Source organism: Canis lupus, chromosome 14 (genome assembly GCF_011100685.1).
Source record: "Canis lupus familiaris isolate Mischka breed German Shepherd chromosome 14, alternate assembly UU_Cfam_GSD_1.0, whole genome shotgun sequence".
Lineage (NCBI taxonomy): Eukaryota > Metazoa > Chordata > Mammalia > Carnivora > Canidae > Canis > Canis lupus.
In genome coordinates this window covers 25,886,703-25,904,489 of record NC_049235.1, presented here as the reverse complement: position 1 = coordinate 25,904,489, position 17,787 = coordinate 25,886,703, and the positions used below count along the sequence as shown (strand labels likewise).

At 35.4% G+C, this 17,787-nt stretch overlaps 1 protein-coding gene across 7 annotated transcripts in view; it reads right to left on the bottom strand.

Annotated features, from left to right (window-relative positions):
• The window catches only part of PHF14 (PHD finger protein 14), a 216,754-nt gene that overhangs the window by 181,396 nt on the left and 17,571 nt on the right, over nt 1-17,787 (bottom strand). For all 7 annotated transcript variants that reach the window (XR_005369464.1, XR_005369467.1, XR_005369465.1 and 4 more), the window contains exon 5: nt 577-736. Coding sequence is in view for 3 of the 7 variants with exons in the window: in XM_038556947.1 (XP_038412875.1) it covers nt 577-736 (160 nt within the window). In the remaining 4 variants the exon portion in view is untranslated. The remainder of the gene's footprint in view (nt 1-576; nt 737-17,787) is intronic.

The following is a 17,787-nucleotide window of genomic DNA, read 5'->3' as shown; positions in this document are numbered from 1 at the left end:
ATTAATTACACCCTCTCCGGTAAGTCTGAATGCCAGCCTGGGGGAGGGGTCTTCCAAGTTTCTTATTCCCTGGATACTCTTCCTCAGCCTTAAGGTATCCCTTAGAATTCTTTTATTCTTTTATATCACAGTTACTCTTATCATAGCTTATTAATTCTGTAAATTAAAGTTCTCCTTTTAAAACTACATATGGGTTCTGTCTCCCGATGTACTTTTGAAGTCAGACAAATCTGGGTTCAAATTTGACTAATCACCATCTTGTGCCTTGATTAAATTAAAATTTCTTAATGATCGGAACCTCAGGTACTATACTTATAAAACAGAAAACTTTAGCACCTGTCTCATCATAAGTCATTATTGGGTTTAAATGGAACTATGGCTATAAAGGCAAATGCAGATAATCAATAAACAGTCTTTTCTTCTTCTTCCCCTCATATGTAGCCTACTGTCCATTCACTCTATGCCAAAAAAAAAAAGAAACAACCAAACAAAAGTGTGTATCTGAAAAAATTAGGTCAGAAGCAGATACATTATAAAGCAGGCATATTAACCCATCAGAATTATGATGACATCAACCTTCCAGCATCTGTCTCCTTGAAAATTCCATCCTGATTAGGACACAGTTCACAGCTAGGGGAAACACCACATTTACAGGCATCACAAAACCAAGGTTCAGTGGAGTTTTCAGAAGCTGAACTCATAATAGAGTCACTCTCTCCATCAACTCCATAGCAACCTAAAAAAAAAAAAAAAGTATGATAAATAAATTTATTTTTTTAAACTCATAATTATAAAATTACCAAAAAAAGTAGAAACAAATCTGAAAAACAAATGGTTTATAAGAATAATATTAAAGTCAAAACATGTAAATGAAATCATTTTATAAAAATACTTTTTCATGTACCATGGTATGCACAATGGAACAAATGACCTTTTAAAATAGTTTTGTAGCTACTGGAAAAGCATTACAGGAGTAGAAAAATGTATAATTCTTTAAAAAAATTACAAAAAAATAGGAATTTTCATTAAAAATAAATCAGACTGCATCTAGAAACTACAGATTAGTATTTATTGAGCTGCTTTTGTAATGGACACTTAAATTTAAGACCATGCTCATGTAAAACAAACATACATCCAAAAAGGTCTCTAACTTTGGAGATAGCAGATAAAACACAAACTCATATAACCATAAACAGAAAGTATTAATAAGAGAAAAATACACACAGAAACCCACACAGACATCAATTAAGGCTATAGGACAATCAGAATAGTTCAGATTAGAGTTAGACAAACAGATCTATTCACAACTGAGCCAACATCTAGCTCTAGAAGGTATTTGATCTTTTTAAACATTTGTAATTCTATCTTCTGTAAAAATTTATCTACAACTGAAATTAATAAAAGAGATTATTTTTTCTGTTTAACTCAGTATTCTGAGAGAAGTTAAATTTTTTACGCAGAAAATGTGGTAAAAAATTTTAAAGATCCTCAAAGCAAACAAATCTTGTTTAAAATTAGTTAGCATAGGTCTTTACGTTTTAGAGTAGGTCATGTTATGCTTCAACTATCTTTCAATTATTAAAAGCAAAATGTTTCCTTATCAATGTAAATATACATGTTTGCAATTACAAATTATATTTAAAGTTACTATTTAGGCTTCCAGATCTGTCTAAACTTTTCATAAAATCAAAAAGATTTTCCTTGATTTTTAGTTTAAAAAGAGGACATCAGATATCAAACATGCACACCAACAGAAAATTCAAGCAAAATATCACTGTCAACATTTTGGGAAGATCAAGTTCTCATTAGAATTCCTGAAACTCAATTTTGTCAATGAACTTCTGTGCCAATGAGGCTCTGAGTACCTGACAAACAAAACTCACTAGAAAGTGATGTCACATTCATTATCATGGATGAAGAAAATCATGTATAAAACACCAAGAAAAATGCACTGGCACCAACACAGTACTTGATAAATATAGAATCGAATAAAGAACAACTAAAAAGTTAAGAAATAATTTCACCCAGACTATTAAAAACCATGCCCAACTCCTGATGACTTACAATAATGACTATAATAGTCATGACTCCTAAATAGTTTTCTTTTTCCTAGATGACACTTGACCCATTTCATATTATTTAATTTCTCTTCCTCTAGAAAGGAAGACACTACCCTCATGATAAAAATATCCCAAAGAGAAAAAAAATTAATGCAGAAATAGTAATAAACTACAACTTAATTCTAGGCCTGACGTATGCCCTCATAAACTTTAGCTTGGGCATTTCTCTGATATCTAAGACACATTTATCACCTCTCCAAGATAGGTTGCTTCTATAGATAGCTAAATATCAACCACCCCAGAATCTTCTAACCAGGTTTATTCTAAGAGAGTAGTCTAAGTGCCAAATTCTAAGGGTCATCCAAAGTGACCTCCAATAAACTGAACACATTAAACGAACAAGCAAAAAAGACTATAGGAAGCATATATAAGCAAAATCATCTCTCAAAAGGCTTTACCACATATGTAAATTTATATGCATCCAGTGTAAGAGGTGATTATTTGAACTGGTTTTAAATTAAACAGACCAACTGGAGCCTAAACTGGAGAGAGTCTTCTCAGAAACACCAAAGACATTCAAAATAAAATAAATAACTATATAAATACTGAGTTAATTCACCCAGAAGGAAAAAGAACCATACACAACTAGCAAATAATTTTAAAGTACCAACATTAATTTACTAGATATCATTAATAGGTCAATAGTCATGTATTTTAGTCACACAGTACTACCATTCATTACAATTCAAATAGCCTGGGAGGCAGAAAACTAAAAAGTTGGTTTGCAACTATGACTTACATAAGCTGTCTCAAGAAGATACCATAATTGTCATCTCTACACTATTCAAAGGCTTTATAACAGTGAACCTTAATGTGATCTGAAAATCTTACAAGAGAATGCCAAAGAAAAGATTTCAAAGGAGCTAGACTATAGTAAGATGAGCAAAGAAATCAAACTTATTAACTTCTTTACTATCATTAAATTGTGGTTGATAATCATCATCTTCACTTCTGTTTAGATATACATTATAAATAACAAATCCTAAAATGAAAAGGAAGCAGTTATTATTATCACCAATAAAAGAAGAATTTTCAATAAGGGCTCAGTAAGCAAAATACTGTATTCAAAGAAAAATCACAAAACAAAACAATAAAAATTAATCTGCTTTTCTACAAGGAAAAAAATCTATTTTCTTTACAAAATAATGTTCCTTTGAAGTAAATTCTTTCTTCTGCTTTCACACAAAGCAGGCAATTACCAAAATAATGAAGCCCCCACAGAGCTATTTTATTCACTTCATTTGCCAAAATCAAGGTAAATCATAACAGTTTTTAAGAATAAAGCAAAATTTCAATTCTATCTTTTAAAGAACACTCTATACACATGGCAAAAATCTGCACAGAGAGAAACTTACAAACAACCTGAAGAATGATTTTTGAGCAATTTATAACCTAGAAGATCAGTATCATGTAAGTTCAAAGAGCAACCAGCAGGTGCATAAGTATTTCTTCTTCAGCTTCAATGCCCTGAAAGATGATTCAGGGTATTATTACCTTTACAGAGTTCTTCACTTGCCACTTTTCCAGTATTTCTCTACATTACCTACTGGGTTTACTGACCTCTAGACCAAAGTTCTAACATGTTACAACCACTCTAATACCTTTTAATTAATGACTAAATACATTTTAAGAGTTTTTTCTTTCTTTCGTGCAAAACAGAATATAAACTGTCATAAAACAATGTTAATTTCCTTCATCTAACTAATTCTGATGCAAAAGTGCATCATCAGTAAGATTATGGAAAGATTTTTTTCATTTGGGTACCCATCTTAAATTTATAGACATATAAAACCTGTTTCATACAGTGTTTTCATATATGTAAACATAAAAAACATGTTTCTATGGCTAGATAGATTTGATTTGATTAGGATCAACCTCTGAGTAACACATACAACCTACACAAATCATATGTAAGAAAAAGCTATATAAAATGTATTTACAGTTGTTTTGAATTATACAAGGGTATAGATAATCCAAATCAGTGGAAATTCTCCCCATTCAACTTGTCCGAGGGAGAAGACTTGGAGTCTTCCATCTAGAATTATGTAACCTTGGACAAACCACATCTCTGAGATTGAGTTAAAATGATCTACAATATGTATTTAATAATATCTCTCCTAAATTATCTCAGTATAGAAAGAAAAAAATAAGAACCCAAAAGTTGCAATTTAAAAACTTAAGACATTTTTTTTTTCTGTTAACATCCTAGGACTAAGACCTCTAGTTTTTACTAAAAAAAAAAAAAAAAAAAGAAAAAGAAAAAAAAAGATTGTAATATAATACTGTTGTTTACGAGAAAAGACATACGGTATCAGTAACAAATATGTCCTAAAGCGTAAAATAACCAGTGTCGGCTGACTTATAAAGTTCAAATGGTTATAACTTGAACATACTTTATCACTCAAAAAACATTCATGAGGACATATTTTTGCATATACTAAGAAATAAAAATGGTCTAGGGCTAGTTAATAGAAGACTGAAAATGAAGAGGGGGGGAAAGCATTTCTCAGTAGACCTTATCTCATTTAATGCACAGTAGCTAAAGTAAAAAGTAACTGCTGGCACATTACCTAATGTTCTATCACGTACAATGACACGTGTGACTTTTTTCTTCAGACACAGTACAAGCAGTATATCAGGATAACTGACATCACAGTCAGGGGTACCCTACTATTATGTCAGTTATAAGATCTTGTCACAAAGGTGTTTATACTAAGTGACAAGTTGGAACCCTTTGATTTCAAAAAGAAAAGATATTTATCTACATTTAAATGAAGTGAGTACTCTGAAAAGTAATTAGACAGCTACCTATTTAAAAAACAATATTTCAAATACTTTTAGCAAAATCTCAACTTAAAAACTTCTCTTTATTATGCTTAAGAATGAGTATATTTTAAAAAAAGAAGGGACACCTAGGTGGCTCAGTCAGTTAAGCATCTGACTTTGGCTCAGGTTATTTCATGGTTCTGGGATCCAGCTCTGCATTGGGATCCAGCGCTGCATCGGACTCCCGCTCAGCAAGGAGTCTGCTTCTCCCTCTCCCTATCAAATAAATACATAAAATCTTAAGAGAAAAAAAGGAGGAGGAGGTGGAGGAGAAAGAGAAGAATTAGAACAAAGAAGAAAAGTTAAAGGAACAACACCAAAACAATAACTATGGTTGTCTGGATATTAGGATTAGAAAAGAAAAACTTTTTTTCTTTTCTCTGTTCTTTATTTCCCACATTTTATTTAATATCTGTTAATTACATTAGGATGGATAGTTTTTTCAAAAATGAGACATTCAAAAAGTTCACATTTAACCATGAGATATTTAAGAAAAAGTTCTATGTCTGAATTATAATACGGAAGTCTGTCACTTAGGTATTTGAATTTAAAACGAACAAAAGGGACTCCTGAGTGGCTCAGTGGTTGAGCATCTGTTTTCGGCTCAGGTCGGGATCCTGGGGTCCTGGGATCGAGTCCCACATCAGGCTCCCATCAGAAGCAGGGGATCCTGCTTCTCCCTCTGTGTCTCTGTGTCTCTCATGAATAAATAAATAAATAAATCTTTAAAAATAAATCAATCAACCAAACAAAAAAATCCATCACCATTAGCTTCCTATTATGCTTTAGAAAATTTCCCTCTTTCTGGATTAATTTTATATATAAATTCATTTTGGAACTTAAAAAGTAATACAGGAAGATCTATAGCTATAACTGTATTAAAAAAATGAACATTCTATAAACAATGAAAAATACCACAAAGTTACAAAGTACATGAAAGGGTGGAAAAAATATTTGCAAGGATGAAAAACTGTAACACACATAGCAGTGAAAGAATTAACACTGAAAAGATTTCCAGCAAATCAATGAGAAAAAAACAAGCAGACCTATTAAGAAATGACAAAAGAAATGGACAGCAAGTAACAAAAAATAAAATGGTAATGGCCACAAGGTACCAAACCTCACTCATAAGAATGTGAATGCATATTTTAATAAAGCAATAGTCTCCAAATGATTAAAAGAAAATTTACTAATATGCAGTGTTATCAACTAGTTTGTACATTGCTGTTAAGAATATGAACAAGTACAGTCTTTTTTAAGATCATTCTGGCAATTCTGTCTTTTTAAAAGTTAAAACGCACTTATCTTTTGAATCAGCAATTTCACATCTAGGAATCTATCCCACAGAAGTTATTACATGAATATATATGACACATATATGTTAGTACTATCTATAAGGGAAAAACTAAAAACAAAAAGAAAAATAAAGACATCATGGATGAGCCATTCTATATAGTTAATTATGTACCAGTAAAAAAAAAACAAAAACAAAACTAATATATTTCATTTATACTCACATGAAAAGAATTTTAATATTAACAGATTAACATATGAGTGAAATAAAGCAAGTAGCAGGAGGGAAAAGTCCCACGGTATTTATCCTATTTCTTTAGAGAAAAAGAGAACATGAGCATATGTATATGTGATGTGTGTTTCATGTGTGTACACAGGAGCCTGTATGAAACGGCTGGTCAAATATGGACAAATATGGTCAAATATGGATAATTTAAGTATCAGAAAGAACAATCAGGTAATAGATGATAACACAGGAGAGTACAATAACACTGAAAAGGAAAAAAAAATTCTCTACAAATCAAATACTGCCTAATAAATGTAGAGGAATGACAGAATTAAAAATCCCCATCTTGCAGCTACATATATAATAACTGATTTTGACAAGAACCCTAATACCACTATGCAAAAGGCTTTTAAGGAACAAGATATTAATAAAGTCTCAAAGTTATTAACCAACAGATTACTGGTTAATTACAAAAAGAAAAAAACAAATGGCTTTAAAATGGAGACTTCTAGTTGATACCACCTTAACTATCACTAAAAATTTAAAAAGCTAGCATCATACTTCTTTTGATGTGGTGTAATGGGAAGTAAACATCATCAACATAGTACTTTGGTCAAAAAAAGTTTAAACTGAATCTAATCATGAGAAAAAAAAAAGACAAATCTACATGTTATTCTAAAAACTGGCTTAGATTCTTCAACACAGAGTCATGGAATATTAAAAAAGACAGAAAATTTGTTTTACGTTAAAGGACACCACGACACAAAAAGCAATGTTAGTACATGAATGGATCCCGGATGGGGGGCACAGCAGTGCCACAGTGATAACAGAGATATGGAGGTCACAAGAAGAGTTTGCATTGGGAGGCCTGGGTGGCTTAGTCAGTTAAGCAACCAACTCTTAGTTTCCCCTCAGGTCATGATCTCGGGGTTGTGGGATCAAGCCTAGCATCGGACTCCATGCTCAGCTTAGAGTCTGCTTGAGATTCTCTCTCCTATCCTTCTCCCTCTGCCCCTCACCCACTCACACTCACTGACTCTGCTCCCTCTCTCTCAAATAAACAAATACAATCTTTAAAAAAAAAATAGTTTGCATATTACCAACCATTAAAGTTTTCCTAAATATGTCTACGTATCTACATACACATGAGAAAGCAAGACATGTCTGGAAGAATACACACCAAAGTTTAAAGTATGTTTATCTCTAGGTGGTATGATTATGGAAGATGTTTTCTTTAGCTCATTTATACTGATATGTTCTACAATGAAAATGTATTTATGTAATATAATCAAGTTAAATGAACAGTACCAGTATGGGGTTAGAGATTACCAGAGAGGGATAAGTGTGGATACAGACCAAATTGTTAACAGTAATTTCCTATACAAAAAGAAGCAGAATTCAGACGAAGGACATGTACTCAATCTATCTGCAATTTCTGTAAGTATTTACATGCCACTTAGAGTTAATAGGAAATATTTTAATAGAAAATGACTTTTCAAATCTCCTAACATAAGACATTGGTAAAGACTAATTTAATATCTATACATTTAGGTTACAATTGTAGAACATAAGGAACCTGGGTAGAGGGAAGAGCATACATGAAGGCCCCCTATTACTGGAAAAGCAAGTCATTCAAATTGGCAGGTTATGAAATCGGTAAGAGTCCTGCTCTAAGAGTGAACTTCATTATAAATGGGCAAAATGATTTTAAACAAAGGAATAATATGAACAGATATGCATTTTAGAAAAATCAGCCCTGAAGATAGTAGGAGAGTTGGAGCAAGAAGAGGCACATCCATTTAGAAGTTAATACCCCAGCTCCCACCTGCCTCAAGTCTCAACCTGTTATAGGCTTGGACACCATTATTTTTTTGTCTTCAGAGTTTGTTTCTCTACTCGCCTATGCTTGTTCCCAACCATTTTTATAAAGAAATAAAAAGTCTAAACTTTTAAAAATCTTATTGTGAGTCTCACCTGCTTTATACCAGAAAGTATACTTTATTCTACATTGCCCTGGCCCCTTGCCATGACCTATATCTGCAGCTATCTTAAGCTCCAGCATGACATCTACCTACCCATTCCTTTTCTCTCTCAAATTTTACTTCCTTCCAAGCCAGTGTCTCTCAAAGGATGATCTTCCCTACCTCCTGCATGAGAATCCCAAGGTACTTTTTAAAACTGCAGATACTAGAGCCCCACTGCAGACATACTGAATCAGTGTCTCTAGTATAACCCAATAGTATAAAATGTGGTAAAAATCATAAATACCTTAAAATTTCATAGCACTAGAAGGCAATAAGCTAAATACAATGTATTCAAAAATACATATTTTAGTGCAAGGAATTAGTGACCTATTGTTTACATATCAAAATGTCAGCCAGAATGCAACAGGAAGTTACTCAAATAAGAGGGCTGAACACTACCAGCAGAAAGGAAGAAGGGACAAAAGCAGGGAAGCAGTGTATTTTGTTTTGCAGAACCAACAGTTCCAGCCAAGGAGACACTCAACTAGGTGTTTTACCAGATAGGTGTGTCTCACCTGACAGCTCCTTAGGAGAGCAAATTTAAGATGGGTTGGAGCTGAGGAATGGAAAGCCCCGAGTTATCCTAAAGCTATCCTTAACTCATTATAATAGTAAAAACTCCTATGGGTAGAGCTTTCTGCCATTTTTTGGCAGATATGATGTATTCAGTAGCATGCTAACCCTATTATACATGCACAGAGTACCTATACAAGTTCCCTGCCCCCATCCCATTTTCAACCCTTCCTTGAGTCATGTTCAATTTGATGCACTCCAAAAATGAACCCCTTTAGTTCAGTTACAAAAAGAGAACATGCAATTGACTCACAAATCACCCAGATTTACCAATAAGGTATGATGCATTCAATACACCCATAGCACAGAATACATAACTGACTTATAAAATTTCATTCTTTGCTCTTGTTTTACATGTCTCCTTTACCCTATTCTATAAAAACAGCGAAGACTATTTCTGGTACATCCTCCAGTTTCCTAGCACTAAATTTTACATTTAAATATTTATAGAATCAAGGCAACAAGAAAGTTGTGCTCACCAATCTCTCTTTAATCCTCTCTAGTGGTAAAAACAGCTACAACGCTACAGAGACAGATGGGAACCTATGATTCAAAGATAGTAACAGGCAAGTCCCAGGGTGGAGGGATACAAAAAAGAACTTTCAATATTTTCAATGGTTTAGGTACCTAATAGCTATTGCTATGGTCAAAAGAAGGCAAGTCCAAGAGGGACTCATGCATTAGAGCCCCATGTCTCTCTTAGTGCTCAGTATAGAGAACTAGTAGGATCCCCAGTGATTCCACTAATTTCATTAGACTCTGACATTTGGTTAAGTTTCTACCTTTGTTACTATTGGAACCTGATAGAGTATCAACTTGTGTTACTTGCAAATATTGCTTATGGTAAAAACGACCCTATTGGCAGATTACATCTGAACTAGGAGTAACAATAAATGGGGAAGGTGAGGGAATGACACAGTCCAAAAAAGATGGCTCCCAAATGACTATGAACTGCTTGCTGTAGGGTACTATAAAAACCTCACAAAAAAGGAAGGCATGAGGCTGCCCTGGTGGCAAGCTATAATTTTGTTCTTCTATCCTTCTGAATAAACTGGGGTTAAATGTGCCCAGCAATAATCTTGAAAATCTTCAAGTTTAGCTACCCTGGTAGGCATTGCAGAGCTACTTCTTTATATTATCAATGGAGCTAATGCTTTAATGTATGTATGAAACATCTTGGGATCTTGTCAAAATATAGATTCTGATTCAGAAGAGACTTGGTCTGTGAGTCTGCATTTCTAACAAGCTCCCACGTCACACAGATGCTACTGCTTAAAGCAGTGGATCTATGCTTTGAGTAGCAATACTTTTAAAAAAAACAACTGAAATACGTAAGAGCAACATTTTAGTTTAAATACTATGAGTTATGGGGGCGCCTGGGTGGCACAGTCAGTTGAGTCTCCCAACTCTTGGTTTGACTCAGATCGTGATCTCAGGGTCGTGAGATGGAGCCTTGCATCAGGCTCCACGCTCAGCCCAGAGTCAGCTTGGGATTCTCTCTCTCTCTCTCCCTCTACCTCTCCTGCTAATAACCTCTCTCTCTAAAAATAGATGGATAAATATTTTAAAAATAAGTAAATACTGTGAGCTGTGGAACATTCTTTAAAGCTTATTTATCTATCTAGAACTTTAGATGCAGCAAGAGTTCAGTTTTATAGGGAGAAAAACCTTAAAAACTAAAATACTTAAGCAATCCTGAAAGCTCCTAGTAAGATAGTGAAGAACTGACACTTTTTTTTTTTTTTAAGATTTTATTTATTTATTCATGAGAGATACAGAGAGAGAGAGAGAAGCAGAAACACAGGCAGAGGGAGAAGCAGGCTCCATGCAGGGAGCCCGATGTGGAACTGAATCCTAGGACTCCAGGATCACGCCCTGGGCTAAAGGCAGGCACTAAACTGCTGAGCCGCCCAGGGATCCCCAGAACTGACACTTCTAAGAAGCTGCTTGACCCCATTTTTTTAGAGAAAAAATTAAAAAGGACTAAGAACATAATAATAGCCCATTACTATTACTAGTAATAGTACACCTAGGAAGAGACAAAAATTAAAAAAAAAAAAAAAAAAAAAAAAACCTAAATTGGGGATCCCAGGCAGTTTAGCGCCTGCCTTCGGCCCAGGGCATGGTCCTGGAGACCCAAGATCGAGTCCCACATCAGGCTCCCTGCTTGGAGCCTGCTTCTCTCTCTGCCTATGTCTCTGCCTCTCTCTCTTCTCTCATGAATAAATAAATAAAATCTTGAAAAAAAAAAAAAAAAACTAAATTATCTGGACTGAGCCACATGGCATTATTTTTTTTCAACCCAGGCTCTAATTAACATGGGCTGACAACAGTGTGATGACCCGAAAGTGATCAGAAAATATGTATGTTGACTAGACTACACACTATTATACTAAGAATTATAATCATTACTCTTCCTTAGAAGAGAAAATCAATCATTTAACCAAAGAATATTAAGCAGAGTTTTTTATTTTTGTTTTTATTTTCATATTGGTAGACTCAATTGATAGAAAGCTAATGGAAGATGAAAAATTCTTCACAGATCTATCAATCAATGTAATTTCTTGCTGATACTACTCAAGTATTACCCCAAAAAACTTAAATGGAGAGTCAGGAGTATATCCATATCAAAACAACACCTTCTCAAACATACTACTCAATGATACCTGGTAAAGGAATCTTTTAGACTAGGCAGACAAAAATAACCTACAGGAAATTAAGTTAAAAAAGAAAAATATATTTTAGTAATGTATTTACAAAAAATACATTAACATTTAATAACACTTCTTCCCTTTGGGCCTCTGGGTGGCTCAGTCAGTTAAGTATCTGCCTTTAGTTCAGGTAATAATCTCTGAGTCTGGGATAGAGCAGTCAGCTTTCCCTTCTCCCTTTGCCCCCCCACCCCCCACTTGTGCACATGTGCCAGCTTGTTCTCGCAAATAAATAAATAGAATTTTTTTTAAAAAATAGCACTTTTCCCCTAAACCAAAACAGGTAACTAAAAATCACCAAAACTAGGAATTTTTCAATCTACTAGTTCAAACTCTATTAAGAAACCAAGAAAAGAGAATTATATAATCACAATTACACAACAGAAACTCCAAGATTAACAAAGGAAATGGGAGGGGTCCCTGGGTGGCTTAGTCAGCTAAACAATGATCTCAGCGTCCTGGGTTCAAGCCCCACATCTGGCTCCCCGCTGAGCAGGGAGTTTGCTTCTCCTTCTTCCTCTGCCTCTGCCCCTAACCCCCCGCTTGAGCTCTAATAAGTAAATAAATAAAAAAAAAGGAAATGGGAAATTAAACTACAGGGGAAAAGTTATAACATAATTTTAAAAAAAACTCTCAAGATTTGTTTTACTTTTTATTTATAATTTTACACCTTAACTTTAAATTTATATAAAGTTCACAGAATTTACAATACTACTAACAAAGCAATTATACCCCAATATATAAAGATTCACCTAAAGATGTAGAAAACTATTCAGTTTCCCCACTTACCAATTTCCTTATTTATTTATTTCACATATTAGCTACCTCTCAAAAAACTCAAAAAGCTTCAAACTCAGGAATATTAATTTTCCTTTCCTGTCTTCCCTTTTCTTCTATAACAAAAATAGGTCTCCGATTCTAATGAGTCAGTTTTAGAAGAAAAATGAGCAATCATTAGCAAATGCTCAAAAACATTTGGAACTTGAACTGCCATCAGAGCCAGTTAAAAGAATTATGCAAGAAAATATGCTACATGACTTTACAGATACAACTTGCTTTTGACCTAATGGAATTACCACTCAGCTTGATCACCTTATTTGTCTACCTTGATGCAGAAAGACTTTCTGGCTGTTTCTAAAAAAAAAAAAAAAAAAAAAAAAAAAAAGTAGATTTGCCATTACTTAGGCTGTTCATCTCAGGGTGCAGCACAGGTCCCATGAGGAATCTTTAATTTTAATAGCTCCAGGCATGTCAAGGGTACTAGTGGGATGCCCTTCCAGAAATCTACATTTGTTTAAACAAAGAATCTCTTGGGAAAGAATAGTACTAAGAATCCAAGGTGCAAAAGTCTGAATCAAAGACAATAAGACATTATGAATTGTACATGGTACTGGTCCCCAGTGGACTCAGGGCTGAGTCTTAAAGGCAGGCATTTAGAAAAATAATTGCTTTACTACTACAGCTGTGAGACTACAAGGCCTTGGTAGTCTGAGTACCAGAACCAAGAGACAGCACCCTCAAAACAGATGGGAACTATACATTCAAATACCTCCCGGGAAAAGACAACTGACAAAAACGGGCGATTTGGAAGAGGATTGTGGTAAAAAAGAAACTGTAGGCCTTACCAGCAGGGGGCACTCTATTCAACTCCAGCAGATTGTTGTCCTCAGAGAAAAAACTACTGCTGCCAGCACTTTAAGAGAAGTTTGAAATCCAAAATGTATAAAATAAAATCTCCCAGTTTTTAAATGCTAGAAACCAATTCATTTTCTTAAAACCACTGTGCTTGCCTTAAAAAAAAAAACATCCATGGTCAAACCAATGACCTATGAAGCAGGGATAGTGCTCTTAGCATGATGAGAAGTCAACAACATTAACAGTACTAGTCTTGCCTGCATCACACATCAGCAATGACATTTATGGACATAAGCACTGGTAACACATTTGTGATCACATCTGTGATCAACACACATTATCAGCAGCACAGCAGCTGCTTTTGATGTTCATCTATTCTGCACCTACTCCAAAGAAGCTGAACCATGCCTGAAGGAAAAAAAAGAACAGAGACAGACATACAGCCATGCTGACTGGTCTGTTTATATGCATTACCACTAATCACCAGTGGTCCTTTATACTATCAATAAAATATATATATATTTACAGACATATACAGTAAGTAATATGCCAATATTTCCCTAGTTTTTATTCTCCCAAATAACTTTTATACCAACCTCTCTTCCCAAATCTCTAACATCTCCCCGACCTCCACTCTCTGCTAATGACTTTGCTTCTCATTTCACTGAGAAAACAAGAAGCACTCAAAAAATAAGTTACCCATGCTCTGACCACCACATCTAACAACCTACCTACATCTGTATCCATATATCCTTTCCTCTCCAATTACTATGGCTACTCATATTTATTTAATCTCTTCATTTGGTGCTGGATCCCATCCCCTCTAGCCTTGTACTTAAAGCCCTTGCTCCAGCCACTGCTTCCTGTTCTCACGTTTTATCAATTGTCAACTTTCCCTTTCCACTGGTCACTTCCCTTTCCACTAGTGCACTAACATACTATATAATCTCTGCATCTGTGATAGGCAGCCTCTAAGATGGCCCCCAATGATTAGTGCCCTCATATTAACAGTCTCCGAACGTGCCTTCCTACATTTAAGTAGGGTTGGTTTGTGTGAACAAAATCCAGAAATTATAGCATCTATTTCCAAAATAGGGTTACAAAAGACTCTAGCTCTTTCATAGAATTGCTTCTAACCCTTTCTCACTCTGATCACTCATTTTGAAGCCAGCTGTCCTATCACGAGAGCACTCAGGACCAACATGATAAGGAACTGAGGTCTCCAGACAAGAGCCACCAAAGAAGGGAAGCCTACCAATAATCACGTAAGCAAGGTTGGAAGCAGATCCTCCAACCCCAGTCAAGCCTTGAAATGACTACAGTTCAGGCCAACAGCTTTGACTGCAACTTCATGAGAGATCCTCAACCAGAATCACCCAACTCTCCACTCCCAGAAGATCCTTGACCATTAGAAATTGTGTGAAGTAAAATATGTTTGCCATTACACTGACAAATTGTGGGTAGTTTGTTACACAGTAAAGGTTAATTAACACAGCATCTAAACTAAGAAGAAGGGATCCCTGGGTGGCGCAGCGGTTTGGCGCCTGCCTTTGGCCCAGGGCGCGATCCTGGAGACCCGGGATCGAATCCCACATCGGGCTCCCGGTGCATGGAGCCTGCTTCTCCCTCTGCCTGTGTCTCTGCCTCTCTCTCTCTCTCTCTGTGCGTGACTATCATAAAAAAAAAAAAAAAAAAAAAAAAAAAAAAAAAAATAAACTAAGAAGAAATAAACCCACCCAACTCCACATCCCTTTAGCTAAGGTCCCATCTTGTTTCTTCTCTTTATATAAAAACTCTTTGTAGGAATTGCATTTAGTCACTATCTTCATTTTCCTTCTGCTATTCCCACTTGGAAGTCTCTTGAAGATAACCAATGATGTTCATGTTATTAATTCAGTGGTAAACTTTCAATTATAACAGTTTTGTTCTGCTTGAGAATATTCATTTCTGCCTCAGAAAAACAAAATGAGATCAATGAAAGTCACACATACAGATAAAAAGTAAGTAAAGCACGTGTGTATAAAACAAGGACAAAAAAGAAAAGGGCAGAAAGACCAAGAAACATTTAACATTCTTGAGGCACCTAGTTACTACATATACTGAAGATACAGAAGAATCAGGATATACTAAATGTACATGAGATGTGAAGAACACAGTATTCATGGGGCTTCATTATGGCCCCCCATCAATGATACCTATTCTGGCTCCATGTGTCCACAGCCTAAGAAACACAAAACCCATAGCTATTCTGTAGGTTAACTGAATAACTAAAGCTGTAACCAGGCATACTTGTCCCTGGATCTGTCCAAGACAGAGTGTATTTGGACAGGGTACTGTCCAGCAGGAAAGGCAAAAAAGGCAGAGAGGGGTAGGACATAAAATACAAACTCTGTGTACCTCAGGATTCAGGTGATCCTTCCACCAACTTGTACTCTATCATAAGGATGTTAACTAATCTTGTATTTTTCCCCTTGCTTCTTTCCAAGTATTTCCCACTTATTTAACAAATCATGTAATATAAGCATTTTGTCCATGAACCTTTTCTTCTACAAGCTTTGGGATGGCTTGCCTGGCAGGGTACTTGGGAGTCTATCACTGCATTAGAATAACTGGCCACATGATACAGGTCTTCATCTGATTCTAGAAATAGAATTTGACAGTTACTCACTGTCTCTGAAAACATTTTCCTTACTTAGCCTCTGGGTCATTACTCTTCAGTTCTCCTCCTATCCCTTTGGCCATGTGTTTTTCATCTCCTCTGAAGTGCTAGAACCACTTTATTACTCTCTATTAGATAGCACATGCAGTTTCACACTTTAAATAGCATCTACAGACTGATGAGTCTCAAATTTTTATCTCTAGTCCCAACACTTTACCTAAATTCCAGACAGTTTAATGCCAAACTTTTATTATCTACCTCAAAACTTATTCCTCTCTTGCATCATTGCAATGGTCTCCTAAATGGTCTCCCTGATTCCCAACTTAGACCCACTTTAGTCTACTCCCAACCCAGCAGAGTGACCCTTCCCAAACAAATCAAACCGTATTAATCCTCTGCCCAAAATTCATAGGTCTTCCCATATCCATCAGAGTCAAATCTAAAAATCTATGACCTGCAAGGCCTTATCCGGTTTCCTCCCATCTCTACCCCCACCACTCACCAGCTTGCTCACTCAGTCCCTGCCATTAAATAAACACTCCAACCATGTTCCCACTCAAGATCTTGACACTTGCTACTCCTTCCTCCAGGGGTTCTCTTTCCCCAAAGAGTTGCGTTAACTTGCTTCCTTATATCCTTCAGAATATCACCTTATTAGAGAGGATTTTCCTTTTCACTTTTTGTAAATACAAACTTCTACCTACCCACTCAACGGCCCCCATCCACAGCATTTCCAATACTCCTTGTCCTGCTTTATTTTTCTTCATAGTCCAGACTACCACCTGATATTTGTTTATTGTTTATTTTTTCATTGACTGTCTCTCTTACTAGGTATTAAGCTTCATGAGGTCAGCAATTTCTACATTGCTTATTTTACTTGCCTAAAACCTAGAGAATGCCTAGCATATAGAGAGTACTCAAACACTACTAAAAAAAGTAAGTGAATAAGTAACAGTAATAGGAAACATTTCCATAGTGAGCCTTAGCAGCAAGGAAGGGCACTTTACATGAAGGCAAGAAGGTATTGGCTAAAGAAGCACAGGCCCTGCAGGTCCCATAAGCCCAGTAGACTCCCAGAACTATCTGGGAGAAGGGCTGTAATACGAAAAGAACAGGTGAGGCCAGGCCATAGAAAAACTGTTCTGTGGTAATCATGGCCCTACAGGAAGAAATTAACTGACAGGAAGAAATAATAACTTTATCATAGAGAAACCTGGAAGATACCCTCTCAACCAAGTGATCAAAGTAATATCACCAATAATTTGAAAAATAAATATTATGTACTTCTTTATATGATACACTGAAAACACAACATAACTTCTGTGGCATTTCTGCCAAAAGCATGTCACCAAAATCTAACCATGAGAAAGGATAAGAAAAAAACTAGTATTAAGAACATTCTGTAAATGAACTGGCCTGTATTCTTCAAAAGTGCCAAAGGCATGAAACACAAGGACTCAAGAAATGTTCCAGACCAAAGGTGACCAAACAGACATAATGATTGAATGTAATGCATAATCCTGGATTTTTATTTTGCTAGAATGGATATTATAGGGATTATTGGCAAAATGTGAATATAGTCAGTAGATTAAATAGTAGAATTCAATCAAAGCTATGTTCCTGACTTCGACAATTATAGGATTACATAAGAAAATGCCCTTGTTAAGAAATACACAGTAGGGTGCCTGGGTGGCTTAGTCAGTTAAGAGTCTGCCTTCGG